This window comes from Molossus molossus, unplaced genomic scaffold (genome assembly GCF_014108415.1).
Source record: "Molossus molossus isolate mMolMol1 unplaced genomic scaffold, mMolMol1.p scaffold_m16_p_14, whole genome shotgun sequence".
NCBI lineage: Eukaryota > Metazoa > Chordata > Mammalia > Chiroptera > Molossidae > Molossus > Molossus molossus.
In genome coordinates this window covers 33,919,292-33,939,800 of record NW_023425349.1, presented here as the reverse complement: position 1 = coordinate 33,939,800, position 20,509 = coordinate 33,919,292, and the positions used below count along the sequence as shown (strand labels likewise).

The 20,509-nt window shown below is 47.9% G+C and overlaps 1 protein-coding gene across 2 annotated transcripts; it reads left to right on the top strand.

The window, feature by feature from the left end:
• The first annotated feature begins 2,453 nt into the window (after positions 1–2,453).
• NPR2 (natriuretic peptide receptor 2) lies at positions 2,454–20,491 on the top strand. Of its 2 annotated transcripts, XM_036260815.1 has the most exons (22): positions 2,454–3,934; positions 4,784–4,971; positions 10,737–10,850; positions 11,135–11,270; positions 11,748–11,842; positions 12,070–12,202; positions 12,430–12,514; positions 12,984–13,104; positions 13,267–13,341; positions 13,538–13,615; positions 13,836–13,940; positions 14,060–14,131; positions 16,187–16,346; positions 16,533–16,688; positions 16,767–16,935; positions 17,099–17,245; positions 17,710–17,833; positions 18,022–18,090; positions 19,333–19,507; positions 19,579–19,677; positions 19,938–20,029; positions 20,161–20,491. In XM_036260815.1, the coding sequence occupies exons 1-22, from the start codon at positions 3,268–3,270 to the stop codon at positions 20,224–20,226; spliced, it is 3,126 nt and encodes a 1,041-aa protein (XP_036116708.1). In that variant the 5' UTR covers positions 2,454–3,267; the 3' UTR covers positions 20,227–20,491. The 2 variants fall into 2 exon arrangements, with proteins under 2 accessions (XP_036116708.1, XP_036116709.1); XM_036260816.1 differs by lacking the exon at positions 13,267–13,341 and having other exon boundaries at positions 2,955–3,934; positions 20,161–20,470.
• Positions 20,492–20,509: the final 18 nt, after the last annotated feature.

The window sequence follows — 20,509 nt, the reverse complement described above, 5'->3', positions numbered from 1 at the left end:
TATGTAGGTAACCAAAGTTTTCATTTACCCAACATTTTCAAACCTCCCCCCAAATGAAAAACAAAACAAAACCTTTTCACTGCTTTTCACACATTAGGCAACTAACTTTTATTTCTCTGCCTTTTCCCACTTTCCAGGTATTAGTGGCCAGCTGGAAGGAAGAGCGAGGGGGAAGATGCTTGAAATGATATATCACGCACTTGAACTTTTTTGCGAATCTGGGCAGCAATGGTGACTGGTCCTACTTGAGTCTGCAGGTGTTGCAGAGAGAATTGTCTGGGTCTTTAGCGGCCATACCCTGTAAGCATGGCTTCATATGGTGAGTTCCATGAGTCAGCGAAATATCTGTATAGAGCTCCACCTTAGAGACCAGCAAACCTGATTTTAGTCTCTGCTCTGCTATTAAAAGCCAAGTAAGGTTCAGGGAGGAAACTATGTGACTTCCCCATCTGGGACTCAGTTTCAATTATCTTTAAAGGAGAGGATTGAACAATATATTTATAAGAGTCCTCCTGGCCCCAACATTCTGAGATTCTGGCAGAGATTGTGTCATTTTGGATTTGCTTCTTCCATTCAGCTCTGTGTAGCTGCTTTAAAAGTATTATTTGGGCCCTGTCCGGTTTGGCTCAACAGTTAGAGCATCGACCCGTGGTCCAGAGAGACCAGGCTCGGTTCCCTCTAAGGGCACGTACCTCAGTTGCAGTTTGTCCCCAGCCCTGGTTGGGTCGGTGGGAACTCGATGTGTTCCTTTCATGTCTATGTTTCTCTCTCTCTCTCTTCCTCTCTCTCCCTCCCACTCTATCTGAACAAAAAATGGGAAAAAAAGAAAGAAAACTGTCCGCAGGTGAGGATAAAAAAATATGTATTATTTGGTTGGCTTGGTCTAAAGTTAGAGCCATGTCTTTTTTCAGGTTTCCCATTACCCTTTTGACTATTCTATCCTTCTTTTCCTTGCTCAGATAAAACAAATTCCTTTTCACTACCAGTGTTGGAATCTGGAACTGGAGTTGCCATCCCTCCTCATGAAAAAAGGAGCTGTCTTACTTCTTTTTCTACTGGGCTTGGGGCAAGAGACAGTTGTAGGGGGGCTTGTCTTTGGTCTGGGAGCCTCAGAGATCCAATTATATGATCCTCAAAGGTAAGGGCTGTATTATTTAGCTTTTTATTCTTTTTCTTCACCCCTTCCACTGTGCAAGGAAGCCAGCGTTCAATCAAGAAATACTGTACCTAAGAATAAAATAGCATTGTCCTTAAATTCCCCCCAAAACCACTAGGTGTCGCCTTCATCTCAGAGAAACTACGCCCCCTCCTCTCACCGTACACCCCCACGCCCACTCTGCCACTACCCAGAAGCTCTCTCAGCTTCTTGGCACTGTGATTTCTGGAGAAGTGGCTTGAAGGGGGAGACAAGCTGTGGCTCTTGGCAGGGGGAGGAGAATGGGTTTATGTGCATGTCCTTTTTGACAATTGAGAAAAACTCCCCAAGGTCCTATAGCAGTCCCTCCCAACAACCATGATATCATCCCTCACAAGCTGTTCCTCAGAATCAGATCAGCACTCCAGATATGGGGTATCTGGGGTGAGCCTTCTAGGCTGGAAGATTGGGAGTGGGGTAGATCCCAAGGGGGATACAGTAGGCTTCTGTTGCTGGGGGGATGTTCTGCTTAGTCAGTCCCTGAGCTTTTATCAGGTGCTAGCCTGTGCTATGTGGAGAGACAAAAGAGACAAGAGTCTGTTCTGGGCCCCTGCCCTGGAGCAGATGGTATGGTGGAAGTCCAGTGGGCTGTGGTGGGCCTCTGAGGACATGGGAGGGCACCAGGGAGCATGGGGACAGGAAGAGGGAGATTGGAGTGCTGAGTCCTAAGGAAGAAGGAGACTCATGGGTATTGTAAGGACTCAGGAAAAATCGATCATGGGCGCCTCTTGGTCCTGGAGGGGCCAGTCTTCCAGCAAGCAGGCATGTCTTACTGGTGAAGGAGAGAGAGTTTCCTGGCAATGACAAGGGTGGCATGGTTAACTAGGTGGGGGACTAGTGAAGATTCCAAATATTTGGGGATTCCTGACTGCTTCCCAGAGACTGGAGTATGTGAGGGACACAGCAGAATTAAGAGAGGGGACCTTAACAAGAGAGGGATACTGAGGGGTGGGAAGAGAGGCTCCGGGCTGATAGAAAAGTGTGAGATGAGAGAGAGCCCAGGGGCTTGGGGGAGACAGGGTAGGCCCTTAAAGTGAAGGGACGCACGGAAACCTCGCCGGCCTGAGAGGCCCTGTGAGGAGCCCCGGAGTTGTCATCGGGTGGGTTTGAGACCTGGGAGGTCCCTTGGCACCCTGTTGGGGGGTGGAGGCTGGGAGACAGCAGGCGCCGGAGGGTGGGGCCGGGAGGGGGAGGAGGAGGGGCCGCGGGGAGGGGGCGGGGAAGGCGCGGGCGGGGGTGGGGGCGGGCGGCCTGCCCGGGGAGTCACACTCGGCCGCCGCCGCCGCCGGCGCAGCGAGCGGGGACGGGCCGGGCCGCGGCGACCTGACCTGGACGAGCGGCGCGCCCGGGGGCCCAGGCGGGGGGCGGGAGGAAGCGCCGGGCAGCGCCTGCAGCCCGGGCCCAGGAGGAGCGGAGCAGAGCGGAGCTGGGACACGGGTGGGGCCGCCGCAGCTCCGGATGGGACCAGCGCCCTGGGCCCGTTAGTCCAAGCTGGAGCTTCAGGAGAAGCCTTCACAGGGAGATTTACCCCTGCCTTTCTCTCCCCTCCGGCCCAGGCCTTGCTTCGCTCCCCGCCTGCCCATGGTCCCAGTCCTTCCGCGGTGCGGGCACCCTCCCACCTTACCCCCTTGGTCCACCTTTTTGCCTCTCTCTGCCCTCCTAGCCCCTTCAGCTGTGAGGTCCCCCCAGGCCTTTTCTTTGTATCAGTCTCCCCCCCAACCCCCACCCCGTCCCACCCCTTTTCCTTCTTAACTTTAGATTCAAAAACCTACTTCACCTCTAACTGCCCCCATCCCAGTCGCAGCCCTCTGAGTCCCTCCCTCCTCCCGCCACCCTGCCCTTAGTGCTCAGCCCTTGCCCTAGGCAGGGACCCACTCCTTACCCACTCCCCTGGGCCTTCCTCCATCTCTTCCTTTCCCACCCCAACACGTTTGACTCCTGCCTATCTAGCTGATCCCCACTTCTCTTCCTGGCCATATTCCCCAGGCTCCAGGCTGGGCGGTGCTCGCGCCTCCAGGGTAGGCCAGAGTGGCCCCAGGTTCTGGGGGTGGTGGGGCTGCTGCTTTCTCCTCATGGCACTGCCATCACTCCTGCTGTTGGTGGCAGCCCTGGCAGGTGGGGTGCGTCCTCCCTTGGCGCGGAACCTGACGCTGGCAGTGGTGCTGCCAGAACACAACCTGAGCTATGCCTGGGCCTGGCCACGGGTGGGTCCCGCTGTGGCACTAGCTGTGGAGGCTCTGGGCAGGGCACTGCCCGTGGACTTGCGGTTTGTCAGCTCTGAACTAGATGGCGCCTGCTCTGAGTACCTGGCACCACTGCGCGCTGTGGACCTCAAGCTGTACCATGACCCTGACCTTCTGTTGGGCCCTGGTTGCGTGTACCCCGCTGCCTCTGTGGCCCGCTTTGCCTCACATTGGCGCCTTCCCTTGCTGACGGCGGGTGCTGTGGCCTCTGGTTTTGCGGCTAAGAATGAGCATTATCGTACCCTGGTGCGCACTGGCCCCTCTGCTCCCAAGCTGGGTGAGTTTGTAGTGACATTACACGGGCACTTCAATTGGACTACCCGTGCTGCCTTGCTGTATCTGGATGCTCGCACAGATGACCGGCCTCACTACTTCACCATCGAGGGCGTCTTTGAGGCCCTGCAGGGCAGCAACCTCAGTGTGCAGCACCACGTGTATGCCCGTGAGCCAGGGGGTCCTGAGCAGGCCACCCACTTCATCCGGTCCAACGGGCGCAGTGAGTGTGGCCCGGGCTAATTTAGGGTCAGGGGAGGAGGGTTGCTGTATTCTTGGAGCTCAGCACTGGGGAACTGTAGATGGAGATAGGCATTGAGGAGCTGTTTGTGGTGGTTGGGCTCTAGAAGCACATGTGGACAGAGCACCTGTGTGAGGGCTATGGCATTATAATAGGGGAGCTTGCTGATGCCATAGGCAGATGTAAACAAGAAATGAGATAGTTTGAGGGGTGCAGCTTGTGTCAGGGGAGAATGTGGGATTGGGGGAAATGGAATTTGGGGAGCAACATGACTGCCCTAGAATAGTGAATGAGGTTGATGGCCACTTCAAAATGTATGACTATCTGTGAGCACAGACTTCTCAGACTGGGGTACCGAGACCCCTTATAGTGTGGGTCTATGATAAATCACTAAAATAGTGATGACTTTATAAATGGGCTTTGAGGTTCAGCAGATTGGATTGGGAAAGACAAGTAAAGCTCACACTGAGAAATTCTGAGCACCCAGTGCCTTTGAGCCTAGGGAAAGGCAGGGCAGAGATGGGGAGTGAGGAGGGCTGGGTGAGGGCCAGCAGGCAGGGGTCTGGGAAGAGGTGGGGCTTCAGTCTGATAGCTCCCTTCCTCTGGGGTCTGGAGTCAGGCTCTGACCTCTGCCAGATGGTCCATACAGCCCCAGGGTACTTATGACACAGACTCCAAGGGGGAGGGATGGGGAGCATCTGTTGGGTGGTTGATAGGTTAGGGCACTTTCTTCCTTGCTAAAGATGGAAATGCAGATGGTTTCAGAGAGGGGGCTGTTTGGCGACCTGAATATGTTCTCAGGGTGCCCCTCTGTTGTATACCTGCTCCCAGTTGTATATATCTGCGGCCCTCTGGAGATGCTGCATGAGATCCTGCTTCAGGCCCAGAGGGAGAACCTGACCAATGGGGACTATGTCTTCTTTTACCTGGATGTCTTTGGGGAGAGTCTCCGTGCAGGCCGACCCTGGCAGGACAATCGCACCTGGGAACAGGCCCAGGCCCTCAGAGAGGCCTTTCAGGTATCATTTAAGCCAGACTTGAAGGAGGTGGGGGAAGTGGAGCTTCTTTGGAGATTCTGTCTCTCACAAGACTCCAGAAACAGGGCAGGAGTTGTGAGCTGCAGGAGTGAAATGAACAGAGACTTTTCTAGTTTAGTATCATTCTTTCTTATTCCTCCACCTTTGTGACTCTTTTTTTAGTGTGTCTACCAAGGCTACCTCTCAATATCCCAGAGCACCGACTTTCCTAAGCTCCTGTAGTAGACTATAGTGTGGGGGAGAAGAGTTCAGGAAAAGATTTGGTCCCAGCTGGTAGGAGGGCTTCCCCCCTTTCTGGAGAGGTGAGGCATGATGTGATACAATTAGACACAAGTGTGAGAAAAGATATGATTATGTGTCCTGGAACAGACACTAAGAACTTTTGTGGTTCAGAGGAGGGAGAATCAGTGTGGCTGGGGTCAGGAATAGCTTTTATAAAGGAAGTGAGGCTCTATTGTGACTTTAAAGATAGATGTCATATTCTTACTTAGAGTGAGAGTGAGGATCCAGGCAGCCTGAGCAAAAAGAAAAAGATTGGAATGGGCATGTTTGGGGGATCAAGGAGATACTGACCTGACAAGAAAGAAGGGTTCACCTGAAGTAGAAATATGAAATAATGTTGCAAAGGTATAATCAAATTAAGGAGAACTCTGAACCTAAGATTAAGGCACTTGGACTTGAATGTGAGTCCTTGATCTTTTTTTGTGTGTGAAGAAAAATATAGTGACAATCAGGTTGGATTGGAAGAAGAGGAGGCTAGAGGCAGTGAGACCACCTGTCATAAGTTAGAATGGAATGAAGTGATATGATCTTGAACTAGGGTGATGATAGCAGGAATGGAAATAAATGGATTTGTGAAACAATTTGTAGGGAGAATTGACAAGACTCTGTTCATTTCACTTCTCTTAGCCAAACTTTCAATGACTTATTTCCTACAGAATTAAGTCCCAACTCCTTATTATTTCATTTAAGACCTTCTACAGTCGGTCTTGAACCTACTTTTTCTATTTTACCTCCTGGCGCCCTTCATGCCAAGCACTCCAGCCCCTGACCCCTGGGACTCCCTGCCCCTTCCACTCCCTATCCGACCTTCATGCTCTTTGATTCTTTTGTCTGGAATACTCTTCCTCCCCTTCCCCCCAATCTCCGCCTCCCAAGATCATACCCATCAATTGTTCCCTGATCCTCTCACCAATTTTTCACTAACTTAGGTACATAAGTATTTCTTATTTATTTATCCATACCCCTCCTTTTCCCAAAAAGGACTTGAGTTGGTGTATGGGATAACCTCAAAGTCCTTTCAGTCTGCAGATTGTTTTACTCTAAGTAGATGTGTATAGCGCTGGACTTAGGTGGCCATCTTCTCCAATGAATAAGATTTCATGAGTAAGATTTATATATGTGATTGTGGCTGACTAATGTGTGCCTGACTGAATGACATGATTTGTTTGCGTGCCTGAGTATGAGTTTGTGACCGTCACACTTGGATACAGGCAGTGGTAGGACAGGTTCTGTTTATGTCATAACTTTTGCCTAAAACAACCTTCTCACCTTTGTACATTTGGGTAATGCTTACATATTCTTCAAGATTCAGACTGATAAACAATCCATGAAACCCAGGTTAGACTGTTTTCTACTCTTGTGCTTAACTCCATCTACTATAGAACTTATACATTATTCAGTCAGTGTTTGATTCCTTTGAAGACTAACTTATTCTATTAGTGTTTGTTGAGTAGCTATTATGTCCCAATCACTGTGTTAGGTACTGGTATACAGTGGAGAACATATCAGATATAGTTATGTTCTCCACTGTATACCAGTCCCTGCCTTTTTGGAGCTTACATTTAGTAGGATAGACATACATTAAGCAAATAAATACAAATATAGAATACATTGTGATGTGTTACTAAAAAAACAACAACAACAATAGACTGGTAAAAGAAGAAAATAACAAGGGTATTGGGTTTTAGCTAGTTTGATCAAGGAAGGTCCCTAAGACCCTCCCGGATGGAGGATTTCATAGCCTTTGGGATGTATTTCTTTCTGTGGAAGAAACATCTTTATTTCTTGTGTGAGAATTTCTATCAGCCATGGGGCCCAATAGCAGTCTAGTATAGCCCCACTTAAGGTGGAGTAGGGATCTTGTCAATTAACAATCAATTATATAAATTGATTCTCAGTTCTCCCACTCATTGTAGATATTATTTAGACAGAAAAACAAAGAGGGTAGTTTGCATACAACACAACAGAGGGGAAACAGGCAGTCAAGAATATGCTGAGGGGGCCCAGCTGGTGTGGTGTGGTGTGGCTTAGTGGATTGACCGTTGTCCCATGGACTGAGAGGTCCCGGTTCGATTCCTGGTCAGGGCACATGCCTGGATTGCGGGCTCAAACCCCAGTGGGGGACGTGCAGGAGGCAGTTGATCGATGTTTCTCTCTCAGATTGATGTTTCTATCTCTCCTTTCCTCTCTCTTTAAAAAAATCAATAAAAACATTTAAAAAAGAAAAATACATGGAGGGGAAAACCAAGGCTTTGGGGTGGGGTGGGGTGATGGGGTGATAAAGTGTCTTCTGGTACTTTTCTCATCTTTTTCCAAAGCTGAAGCAGGGCTGGGGTAAGGGAAGTTGGGTGGTCAGCTCCAGGCAAGGATTAAAGAGCAGAGTTCCCTACCCCAGAGATATCTGACCCACTGGGGTCCAAAACCAGGCCAGTCTGAAAGGAGTGGTAGTAGAGGCAAGGAGTCCTTGATACAGATGCTCAGAGTTTTTCCAGGAGGGTCTCATGCTCAAGGAAAGGTCCAGTTCATGTTGGTTAGCTGCTTGAGGCAGGGATCCTGTTCATCCTTGTATTCCCTGTGCCGAGCACCTGTTTGTTGGATTGAATTAAGGTGTATGTTGGGGAGAGCAGGGAGAGGGCTAGGAACTCGTCTAGATACGGGTAGAGCTGGCAGGTACTATAAACCAAGATGATCACCCCCAGACAGGCAAGAATAAGCAGATGCAGTGGAACTAAAGCAAATGACCAGGCTCTAAAGATCCAGAGGCCCAGGCTGAGCATTTGAGGACTACAGGTCAGAAACGCAGGTAGAGGTCACAGCCTCAGTGACCAGCATGCTATTGGGTTACATATGGAGGACACCAGCGGCTAGAATAGAATAAGCACTAAACCAAGGGCGTGTAAAAGGCTGAATGTCTTCAGGAGACCTTCCTTTGTCTTTTTAAGCCACAGTTGTCAGGGCCTCCTGTGGCTGCTGGAGCAGGTCGCCCTGTGGGTGGGCCCACAGGCAGAGGCAGGCATCTGCTGCCCTTGCACATTTCCTAGGTGCACCCCTGGCCTCCGCTCACTGATAAACCCATTTCCAGCAGCCTTTGCTTTTGTTCTGTTTTGTTTGTCTGTTCACATGGGGTCCACTGTGAAATGGGACATGATTACTTACCTTCACCTTCTTCTCTTTAACCGCTGCACAAGCACCAGAAACTCTTTGGAGTTCCTTCCTTCCTTCCTTCCTTCCTTCCTTCCTTCCTTCCTTCCTTCCTTCCTTCCTTCCTTCCTTCTCTCTCTCTCTCTCTCTCTCTCTCTCTCTCTCTCTCTCTCTTCTTTCTCTCTCTCATTGCTAGTAACCACAGCAAAACAGAGTCTAGCATAGCAGTTTTTAAAGTGTGGTCTTGGGATAATGGGGACTCCTGAAATCCTTTTAGGGAACCATGAAGTCAGAACTACTTTAGAAATTATACTAAGATGTTATTTGCCTCTGTCACTCTCATTCTTCCATGAGTGTGCAGTGGAGTTTTCCAGAGGCTATGTGACGTGCGATGATGTCATCACCCTGGAAGCTATGGGAAGTGTGCTTGTGTTTTAAAAATGTCAGTTTTAATTTCTAATATTGTAAATATGAGAGATACAATCCAAATAAACAAAAGCTCTTTGGGGTCCTCAGTAATTTTTGATAGGTGTAAAAGGGTCATGAGAACAAGAAGTTGGAGAACTACTTGTTTAGCAAACAAACACACCTCTCTAAGATTACTAAATGTGTAAAAGGCATTAAAAACCTAGCATTAGCCTTAATATTGAAACATAAATTGTGTTACACCTGATCTTTCCCAGGTCTTTTATTGACGTTTTACATTGTTTGTCAACAATATCCTTCCCTTCTATTTTTTATTTTTTATTTTTTTTTATTCTTGGAACAGGTGTTACTGAACGAACCCTTCCAACCCCATCCTCAGTCCCTCTCTCCTTTTTAATTTTGCCCGAGAGCAGGAGAGTACTAGAAGTGTGTGATCAAGCATCCAAATGCTCCAGTAAGAATAATTACATCAGCCCTGGCCAGCGGTTAGAGCGTCGGCCTGCGGTCCGGAGAGACCCGCGTTCGGTTCCCGCTAAGGGCACGTACTTCGGTTGCAGTTTGTCCCCGGCCCTGGTTGGTCGTGCGGGTGGCAGCCACTCGATGTGTCCCTTCACATCGATGTTTCTCTCTCTCTCTCTTCCTCTCTCTCTCCCTCCCGCTCTATCTGAACAAAAAATGGAAAAATGTCCTCGGGTGAGGATAAAAAAAAAAAAAAAAGAATAATTACATCATAAAGCAAACTCCAGTCTAGTATAAGGAATGTACATTCATTAGAAACTGACTTCATTATTTCCTAACTGGAATGAATTGATGTGTAATAGATCATATGTGATGTATTTAGTATCTCTATGGTCTATATGTGCTTTCTGTGACAGGAATGAACAAAGCTGGTAGAAATTACTAGATTTAAATTTGTCATTTTACAGTGTCATATTTCACAATATATATTGATCTGAAGTCTTTCCCCAAAGTTGCAGAGCCAGTTTCCTGTCCAAGGCAGAGGCTGGTCTCAGTGATTGTGGAGGACTGGGGTAGAGGTCGAGGCTAACATGTCCACCAGCTAAGAAAGAGGACATGTGTGGGGCCAGTGGGAGCGAGGCAGACACCCCAGTGAGAGACAGACACCCACTGACTTGTGGCCAGTGAGATGTGTGCGTGGTTGAGACCCGATGTATCATTAGCTTATCTATGAAATGTGTGTAGGAGTGTGACTGTGTTTTCTCTGACACATGTCTATTACTTAGTGACGTGTGAGACCGCCAGTACGCAGGACCGCTTATGGTAGGTGTTCCACACACATTAAATGAATGGGCTCATGGCTTTTCACAGATGGAATCACTGTCTCAAAGTATTTCCCCCATTTGTCATAGGACCTGAAATTTCTTTGATGCACTGGGTGGAGGCATGTGTTCAAATGTCCCAAACGGAAATGTAAATATTTTATTGACAACATTAACAGTAATTAACATCTCAGAGAGGAGCTGTTGACCAGTGGTGCCCTTGACAGTGAACAGGTACCCAGCAAGGATGGGCAGCCCTGCTAGGAGGCCTAGGCAGTGGTAGAGGCTTCAGGAAGATGAGAGGTGGGCTTTTAGGGATGGAGTTGACTTCATCTGTTCCCCAGACTCCACCATCCCAGAACCATCCTATCTACCTTTTATTGAGGCATGCCACTCCCTCTCCCTAGGTTTATTAAATACACATTATACATACTACCCCCCCCCCAGCACACACACAGGCACACAACATAGAGTTTAGTATTTTTTTAGCCTTCAGACTCATCCGTGTACATTTGACATCATCTGTGTTTCACCACATTTTCCTATCCTGCTCTCTGTCTTCCCCTAATGCCCATCTTGAATATCCTGTTCACTCTTCCCCCTGTGCTCCTGGTACAGACGGTGTTGGTCATCACATACCGAGAACCTCCAAATCCGGAGTATCAGGAATTCCAGAATCGTCTGCTGATAAGAGCCCGGGAAGATTTTGGTGTGGAGCTGGCCCCCTCCCTGGTAAGTAGATCTCTCTTTCCTGAGAATCAGGCCAGGCTTTGAGGGAAGGCTCCTCTTCCTAACTCGGTTTTAAGCCACAGTCATGGAGCCAGCCCTAATTTGGGGGCTATTTCCATCCAGGATTTTCCTTTTGCCCCAGTGTCCAGTGAGGTAGGGATGGCACCTTAGGAATGAGAGGAGGGAGGAAAGCAAACCAGAAGAGAGAAAAGGTAGAAGGAGACTCCAGCAATGGGGAAGGGGGCCTGGCGGGATGTTTGGAGAACATCTGAAGTTACCACCCCTAGATGAACCTCATCGCTGGCTGCTTCTATGATGGGATCCTGCTATATGCCGAAGTCCTGAACGAGACAATACAGGAAGGAGGCACCCGGGAAGATGGACTTCGAATTGTGGAAAAAATGCAGGGACGAAAATACCACGGTAATAAAGAGGGTCAAGATGGAGGCCAGAGGGCTGTTATCAGTCTCAGGAGTGGAGTGTGAGGAAGAAATTCTGATACTGGGGCAGGGAGGAGAAGTAGTAGGGATCAGAGAACATGGCAGAGGTGGAGACATTAAAAGTGGGGTCAGGGGCCCTGGTTTGGTGGCTCAGTTGGTTGGAGCATTGTCCCATGCACCAAAAGGTTGTGGGTTCAATTCCAGTTGGGGTGTGTATGGGAGGCATCTCTCTCACACCGATGTTTCTCTCTCTCTCTCTCTCTCCCTCCCTCCCCCCTTTCTCTCTAAGTAAGTAAATAAGTAAATAAATAAATAAATAAATAACATATCCTCGGTGAGAATTTTTAAAAAGTGGGGTCAGGGGTCAGGGACGGACTCTGAGGTAAGTGGCGGGACTGTGGAGATAGGAGAGGAGCCTAAGGTGGATCTCAAAGTTAAAGGCTATGCTTTTCTGTCTTAGGTGTAACTGGACTGGTTGTTATGGACAAGAACAATGACCGGGAGACTGATTTTGTCCTGTGGGCTATGGGAGACCTGGATTCTGGGGACTTTCAGGTGATGGGGGAGGAGGCGAGGAGGAGAGTGTGGGCCCTGCAAGTCCAGCTTTCAAGGGTTCAGTGGGGGCAGAATGAGAGGTACTAGAGGCAGGGACTTATTTTCCCTGCTGGAGCTACATCCTGGGTGGGTAGGAGGTTGGGGAGAAGAGCAGTCAAATCATGGGGGTCTTGGGGAGGAGGCTGGTGGGAGCAGGCCCATGGGCCCAGTTCTCTCCTTCCTCACAGCCTGCAGCCCACTACTCAGGAGCTGAGAAGCAGATTTGGTGGACAGGACGGCCTATCCCCTGGGTGAAAGGGGCACCCCCCTTGGACAATCCCCCCTGTGCCTTTGACTTGGACGACCCATCCTGTGATAAAAGTGGGTGTGTGCAGGGACTGGGAGCAATACCTCCTCCCTTTACTTTTCATTCTTCTCCCTGTCCTCCCTGACTCCCTACCTTAGCTCTACTCGGCTCCCCTTCTATACCCCCTTTTTACTTCTTTCCCTCAAGAAATATGTCCACTCCCTGCATGCTGAGCACATCACCCTCCCCATTCTTACAACGCCACACACAGTCTTTCTCAGGGCCCCCCTCTCCCCTTTAGCTCCACTTTCAACTCTGGCTATTGTGGCGCTGGGCACAGGAATCACCTTCATCATGTTCGGTGTTTCCAGCTTTCTCATTTTCCGGTGAGTTCTGGGCTTTCCACAGACCTACGCGCTCCCTCCCCATCGCCCCACAGCCTCTAGGCTGAGGTCCTAGAACGTGGGGTGGGTGGTGGTCTCTTAGACCTAATGTCCTCCTCTCTAGCCTTTTTCTTTAGCTGTCTTTTAGCCTCAGTGTTGTGGTCCCACTTTTGGTTCAAGACTGGGTATGCTAACTAAAGAGTGATTTTGACCGGGCTTGTACAAGGGCAAAGGTGAATTTTCCATGGATGCTACTATCTTAAGTAAAAACTTTTACCGTCGGCTCCTGTGTTTCGAAATGAACACAGGACATGTGTCAGATACGTCGAGAATGCAACCTTCTCTCTCAGTCCTGTCTCAGGTGTAACATTGCAGCTTCAGGAGCTACAGAGAAGCCCCTGCAACCCTACTGTTGGTTTATGGGGTGGTAGGATTGGGCTTGCCAGTCAACTGAGGTGTGCAGTCCTTACAGAAAACTGATGCTGGAGAAGGAGCTGGCTAGCATGTTGTGGCGCATTCGCTGGGAAGAGCTGCAATTTGGCAATTCAGAGCGATACCACAAAGGTGCAGGCAGTCGCCTCACACTGTCACTGGTGAGCCCTTGTCTCAGCTGTCCCTCTGCTTTCCTTTGAGTTCCTGTCCTTTCTTACCCTGGACCTTTCCCAGCACATTCGCCTGTAATGATAGCCCCTGCACTACCACCATCATCTAATGTTCCTTTCATCCTTCCGCCTCCATGTTGCCCTTGGCCCCAGCGGGGATCCAGTTACGGCTCGCTTATGACAGCCCATGGGAAATACCAGATCTTTGCCAACACCGGTCACTTCAAGGTGAACAGTCATCTGCTTGTTCTGGTCCCCACCATTTCATCCTGTCTCATTCCCATCTGTCACCTCTTCCCATGATCTGCCCCTCATAATGTCCAGCTAAGCTCCTAAATGCTCCCATAGTTCTCCAGTATTCCTAGCCCCAGAAACTCCTTCTGATACTAATTTTTTCCTTTTCCCTTTTCACTCCCACCATCAGGGAAATGTTGTCGCCATCAAGCATGTGAATAAGAAGCGCATTGAGCTGACCCGGCAGGTTCTGTTTGAACTCAAACATGTACGTAAAGGTATATGGGTTGGGGGCAAGGGGTGAATAGGGATGGGGAAGAGAAAGGGAGGACCATGGAATAGTGAAATTGGCTAGGAGGGCTGCAGGTTCATTTATAAATGACTTTCAGTTGTAAGTACAATTAAGAGAAAGATCTTCTCATATAGTGGTAGATTTCTATATCTATTTTTAGCTCTTTCAATTATTTTCCTTCCCATTTTTTCCCTAGATGAGAGATGTTCAGTTCAACCATCTCACTCGCTTCATTGGTGCTTGCATAGACCCTCCCAACATTTGCGTCGTCACTGAGTATTGTACTCGTGGGAGTTTACAGGTGAGGGACAGGTGAAAATTACGGGGTGTGGGGATAGACCCAAAGGTACATGGACTCTCTGCAGGTGATAGCTAGTGGGACTAGGATAGTCACATAATCCATCTCATGTCACTTGCCAGGATATTCTGGAAAATGACAGCATCAACTTGGACTGGATGTTTCGTTATTCACTCATTAATGACCTTGTTAAGGTGAGTCGTCCCTACTTCCCTTTAGGAGTTCATCCACTTTAAAATGCCTCCATCTTTCTATCTTTGCTTATGATTTCTCCTTCTAGTTCCATACTTTTAGTTCCTAAAAGTCCCATACTCTCCATTTTCCCTATTCCTGTTGTTGGGGTCTTTAACTGGGGGGAATGAGTTTTATCTACCACAAACAGTCCTGTATTTGTGGAGAATTCTTGTCTTTCTGCCCTAGAGATCTCAAATCTCTCTCACTCTCTTTTTAGCCTTCCAAGAGCTTATATTAAAATCCCTCAGCAGGGAAAAAAATGAATGAGGTCTCCAAAAATATTAATCTCTTGTTTTCCTCCCCATAATTTATTCTCTGACCAATAGTTGGCATATCCACTCTTGTGTTCAGGAAAACTGAAATGCAAAAATGAGCACTTACTAGTAAAACTAAGATCAAGGGAAATTATACTGAATCTTTGGTATCTTCTGATATACTACATTTTAGCTATTTTTAGGTCACCCAGAGGTCCATAGATTCGCAAGGGTGTAAATCTGAATCTTGCATGGGTGGGACAGGGGTTTAGAAATAAGTGCCATAGCCAATAAACTCACCTAGTGTATCATTCATACCACGCTTGAAGCCGGCTTTGATTTTTCTGCTTAATTCTCATGAGGTTATTAAAAAATTTTTTTTGTGTGTGTGAAAGCTTGCCATCAAATGAAAGATAAAAAGTTGATGTAGTGACCAAATGGAGGTGTGATGATAATAAATATAAGAAAAATATGGCTCTTGAGAGAACAGTGATTTGATGGAAAAGTGATTTAGAACAAAGCAGAAGCCTAATCATTTCTGTGTTCACAAATTTGGAGATTCCCAAAGGTTCTGTTGATATCAAAAGGAATAAAAAAGAAGAGGTCACAGAGACTAGAGTTATGAATTTAGTCTAAACATTTAGGCAGATGTTTTGATTGGCATACAAAATGTTGTATCCTCTTTCCATTCCACCTGAACTGACTTAGGTGGGTCGCAGGGTTTCATTTTGGGAAGCACCATTCTGCTCTCTTCAGACCTGCCTTATAGTTCTTCACAGGCAAAGGTTTTCTCTCATCAGCCCCATGGGGCCAGAAGTTTTATGCTTCTGCATTGGCTTGGCAACTCTCTCCTACTTTTGTTTATTTTTGTTTTTTAATCTTCACCCAGGATATTTTTTCACCTATTTCCAGACAGAGTGGGAGGTAGGGATGGAGGGAGGGAAGGAGGGAGGGAGGGAGGGAGAGAGAGAGAGAAAGAGAGAGAGAGAATCATTGATGTGAGAGAGACACATTGATTGGTTGCCTCCCACACGACCCCCCCGAACAGGGCCAGGGAAAAATGCAACTCAGATACGTGCCCTTGACTGGAATTGAACCCGCAACTCTTTGGTCCGAGGGCTGATGCTCTAACAGCTGAGCCAAACTGGCCAGGTCATACTTTTGTCTATTTTCTAGGTTTTTCTTTTTTACCAGATTTTTCTAATTTACTATTTTCTATACTTCTCTCTGGTCCAACATCCTCTGGTAGATCACTTTCCTTCTCCATCCTGACTTGCCTGCCTACACATAGGTATACATTAAAGTTTACAGCTAGTTAGTCTTCCTTGATGCATCTAGGTAATCTGGATACTTGAGTCTCCAGCTGTGTCTTCCTAAGTAGTGGCTATGCATTTCAGGCCAACATGGGTGTCATATCATTCTTGGAGTTCACCCTCATAGTTCTGTACCCTTCACTACTCAGAAGACTGACTGCCCTTTCTGGGATAATAACTGATATTATCCCTCATCTTACAGGAGATACCCCTTGTCCCTCCTCGTAAACATTTCTCCTATCCCTGGCGTCTGGATACCAATAAATTGCATGTGGTACAAAGAAGGGATGGCTTTTATTCTGCCTGCTTCCCGGGGTGGAAAGGCGTCTTTCCACAATTAGCTTGTTTTTATGGTCCCAAGATCTTTAGACAGCTAGCCCATCTCATGGAGAGGAGTTATCCTAAGCCGGAAATGGTCCAACCCCATGACTTGATCTGTATCCTGCAGGGCATGGCCTTTCTCCATAACAGCATTATTGCATTCCATGGAAGTCTCAAGTCCTCCAACTGTGTGGTGGATAGTCGTTTTGTGCTCAAAATCACAGACTATGGCCTGGCCAGCTTCCGATCAACTGCTGAACCTGATGACAGCCACGCCCTCTATGCCAGTGAGGCCTCCCTCCAACCCCTCAAGCCCACTTTTATATTGCTCCTCTAGCCCTGATCATTTCCTCCTAGGTAGGGTGGGAGAGGGGGATGGAGAGACAGTAACATGGAGAGCATTATGGGAATGAGCCCAGGTGGTTTTGGGAATACCCTTTTGAGGACTTGGCCAGCCTGTTCCCTCTTTTCAGAGAAGCTGTGGACTGCTCCAGAACTGCTCAGTGGGAACTCCTTACCAACCGCAGGCATGCAGAAGGCTGATGTCTATAGCTTTGGGATCATCTTACAGGAGATAGCACTTCGCAGTGGTCCTTTCTACTTGGAGGGCCTGGACCTCAGCCCCAAAGGTGAGAGTCAATCTACTACCCACAGCCTCCTCTACCTGAGGGGACTTATTCTTCACCCAAGCCTTTTATCACCTTCAGAGATTGTTCAGAAGGTCAGAAATGGTCAGCGGCCATATTTCCGGCCTAGCATTGACCGGACCCAATTGAATGAGGAACTGGTTTTGCTGATGGAGCGATGTTGGGCCCAGGACTCAGCTGAGCGGCCAGACTTTGGACAGATTAAGTGCTTCATTCGCCGCTTTAACAAGTGAGAAGGCACTGAGGGGCAGGGGCTCCCCAGGGATAGAAGCCTCATCAGGCTTAGTGGATGAGGTGGGGTTGGTTGGGGCGAAGAAGGTGGGTTGGGTAGAAAAGTCCTGGGAGTCTTTAGAATCTTGGAGCAGGTACCATATTCTGGCCTCCTCCCCCAGGGAGGGTGGCACCAGCATACTGGACAACCTCCTGTTGCGCATGGAGCAGTATGCCAATAACCTGGAGAAGCTGGTGGAGGAACGCACACAGGCCTATCTGGAGGAGAAGCGCAAGGCTGAGGCTCTACTCTACCAAATTCTACCCCAGTAAGACTTTTGTTTCCATCACTGACTTTCCCTTTGATATTCAGCTCTGTTGGATTCTGCCTCATCAATCTCCGGAGAACTCACCTCCCAACTCTTAGACACTGCTTTGATACATCCGGCCATAGTGAGCCTTTAGGACTAGACTGTTTTCATTCTCTCTCCAAATGAGTTGTGCTGCCTTCTTCTTAGGACATGGTCTACCATGCATTTGCTCCAGCAAGTATATGTAGAACAATCCCAACTTGAGACATTTAGCCACCATCCCCAGGGAGCCCATTCCACTCCCCCATCACCTGTACAGCTTACCTTGCGCTAGATTGTAATGTCTTCCCAGCCACCTTCCTTCTCCTCCAGGCTTAGCTTTTATGTTAGAACTCATTTCTGATTCTGCCATATACTCCTTTCCTTTCTCCCTGACTCATCCTCTTTCTGAATTTGGCTCCAACTGTACCCTTGCTTTCTAGTTCAGTGGCAGAGCAGTTAAAACGGGGTGAGACTGTACAGGCTGAGGCCTTTGACAGTGTTACCATCTACTTCAGTGACATCGTTGGCTTCACAGCTTTGTCAGCAGAGAGCACCCCCATGCAGGTGAGAGCCATGGGTGAAATTAGGGGGTGGGATAGTGACCTGGGGGAGCTTCACTGGGGCATAGGGGTCCTTGATAATAGGAAAGATTAATTTGTTCTAGAGTTCCCATACCTTATTATGGTTCTTGGGTTAAGAATTCTTAGAAAGTTGAACACGAGTGACAGGGCCTCAACTTTCCCATCCATTAGGTGGTGACACTTCTTAATGACCTGTATACCTGCTTTGATGCCATAATTGACAACTTTGACGTCTATAAGGTGAGAACTGGAGCTACCCTCGTACTGAGACCTCTTTAAAACCCAGTCTCCCTAAATCCCACATACCTTACCTATTCCATGGTCAATTTTTCCTCCTGAGCCTCCAGCATGCTAGTTCCAGAGTGCCCTTTGTAGACAAATGAAGCTCTGGCACTCCAACTGTACCTTCCATCCTAATTTCTTGTGAATCCTAAGGCTTCCCTAATCGGAGCCATCATAAGATTTAGCCCCTATTTGCTACAATTTTCTAGAGTATAAATACAGCCTATCCATCTTTTCTCTTCTCTCCATCCCCTCCAGACATGGAGGAATCATACAGGATGTGGGTACAGAATGATTTATTGGGGTGAGGTACAAGCCATGTTGTGAAAGCTTTTTGTTGAAGTCATTGCGTTGGCACAGGGTGGGCTTTATTGTACTTGGGAGTAAAAACTATTTGGATTTGAATATTGGCTTTGTGGCTAATTGTGTGACCTTGGGCAAGTAATAGAAGCTCCCTGTGCCTCAGATGTTTTATTTGTAATACGGGGATAGATTTATTGTGGAAAGTACCTAACATTGTGTAGATAATAAATATCCATTCCTGTACTTTCCCTTTGGATTTCCTCTACCATCTCTGTTATGACTGTAACAAAGACCTCCCATAAGCCCTTTACTCAGATTCACCAATTTTTTACATTTCCCTCCATTTGTTTTATTTTTTAAAATATATGTATTTTCTGAACCATTTGAGAGTGAGTTTCAGTAGTTCCTCTTTATTCTAAACAGTTCAGTGTCTAGTTCCTAAAAACAGGGACATTCTCTTACACAGCTTCAGTACAATGAACAAAACCAAGCAACTGCCTTCTTACCTTTGACAGTTTAGGCTATCTGAGGCCCATTTCACTGGGCCTGCTTGACCTCCTCCAGCCTCTGAGCTCTTCAGGTCAGTCCTGTTTTCTTGCTTCCCATTTCCTGACAGCAGAGCCTATTTGTCCATGTTCTGTTGCAAACAGGGTGTCCATTCAGCAAACGTTTACCAAGGATTCACTAGGTGCTGGGGTGGAACAGGAAGATTTAAAGATTCCCTTGACTTCCCCTTCCCCCCATATTCTCAGGACCATGGCACTTATTTTTCTAGTTAATGTTCTGGCCTCCCATGTTGTCAGATGACTCATAGTGGTGTCCAGCTTGTCTCCTTTTACTCTTCCCTAGTCCCACTGATACAGATAGAAGTGATATTTTAATCCCTCTCTCAATTAGGTAGAGACGATTGGAGATGCCTACATGGTGGTATCTGGTCTCCCAGGCCGAAATGGTCAACGCCATGCCCCAGAAATTGCTCGCATGGCCCTAGCATTACTGGATGCAGTTTCTTCCTTCCGCATTCGCCACCGACCCCATGACCAGCTAAGACTACGCATAGGGGTCCACACGGGTAAGGTTAACTCTCACTCCAGCCCTATTATCCACTTTTCCCAGGCTCTCCCAACCTGTTTGTTCTCATAGGGCCTGTCTGTGCTGGGGTCGTTGGCCTGAAGATGCCCCGTTATTGTCTTTTTGGAGACACAGTGAATACTGCTTCCCGAATGGAGTCTAATGGTCAAGGTGAGACATTTGCCCTCAATCTCAGCTTCAGTCTCAGTCTGTGTTGCCCTTTTCTTCTTTTCAGAGTTCCTTCAACTCTCTCAGTCTGAGACCACAGTTCCTGACTGCCCCATCCTTGGACATATTTAGGTTCTGGTGCATGGGCACTGGGAAGACTGAGAGCCTCCTGAGGGGTGGTCATTGGGTAACACTTTCTCTGACACCACCAATTCTCTCACCTTTTCTTTTATTCTTTCTACCATTCCGCCATCCCACCTCAGCCCTGAAGATCCATGTCTCCTCTACCACCAAGGATGCCCTGGATGAACTAGGATGCTTCCAGCTAGAGCTTCGGGGGGATGTGGAGATGAAGGTGATGGCAGGACATGGGGAGGGGGTCATGGAAAGGGAAGATGAAAGGGGTTATGGGGATCATGGGGAAGAGAGGGAGATAAAGGGAATAACATAAAAGAATCTGAATTATATCCACTCCCCTGCTCCCAGGGAAAAGGAAAGATGCGAACTTACTGGCTCCTAGGAGAGCGGAAAGGACCTGCTGGACTTCTGTAAACCCCAATTCTTTTCAAGTCAGACAATCTCCTGCTGCTGGTACCTGGGTAGGCAGTGGCTATCATCTCTCCATATACTAGAAATGGACGTTGTCATATGAGATGGAAACCAGCGTGCACAAAAACCCTACCTTATGTGGAAGTTGTTGACTTTTGCAGATCAGCCTTGTACATATACCTGCCCCTCTCTGGCCTGGTCCCCTTTTTCCCTACCTTCTGTAAATATCTGTATCTAAACCAGAATATTTTGGCCAAATATAAAACAAACAAAAAATCATGATGTC

Coding starts and splice junctions, on each gene's coding strand:
- NPR2 (XM_036260815.1), top strand. CDS start 3,268: ATGGCACTGCCATCACTCCTGCTGTTGGTGGCAGCCCTGGCAGGTGGG. Junction 4,972..10,736: donor CCCTCAGAGAGGCCTTTCAG/GTATCATTTAAG, acceptor CTCCTGGTACAG/ACGGTGTTGGTCATCACATA. Junction 20,030..20,160: donor GGGGGGATGTGGAGATGAAG/GTGATGGCAGGA, acceptor CCCTGCTCCCAG/GGAAAAGGAAAGATGCGAAC.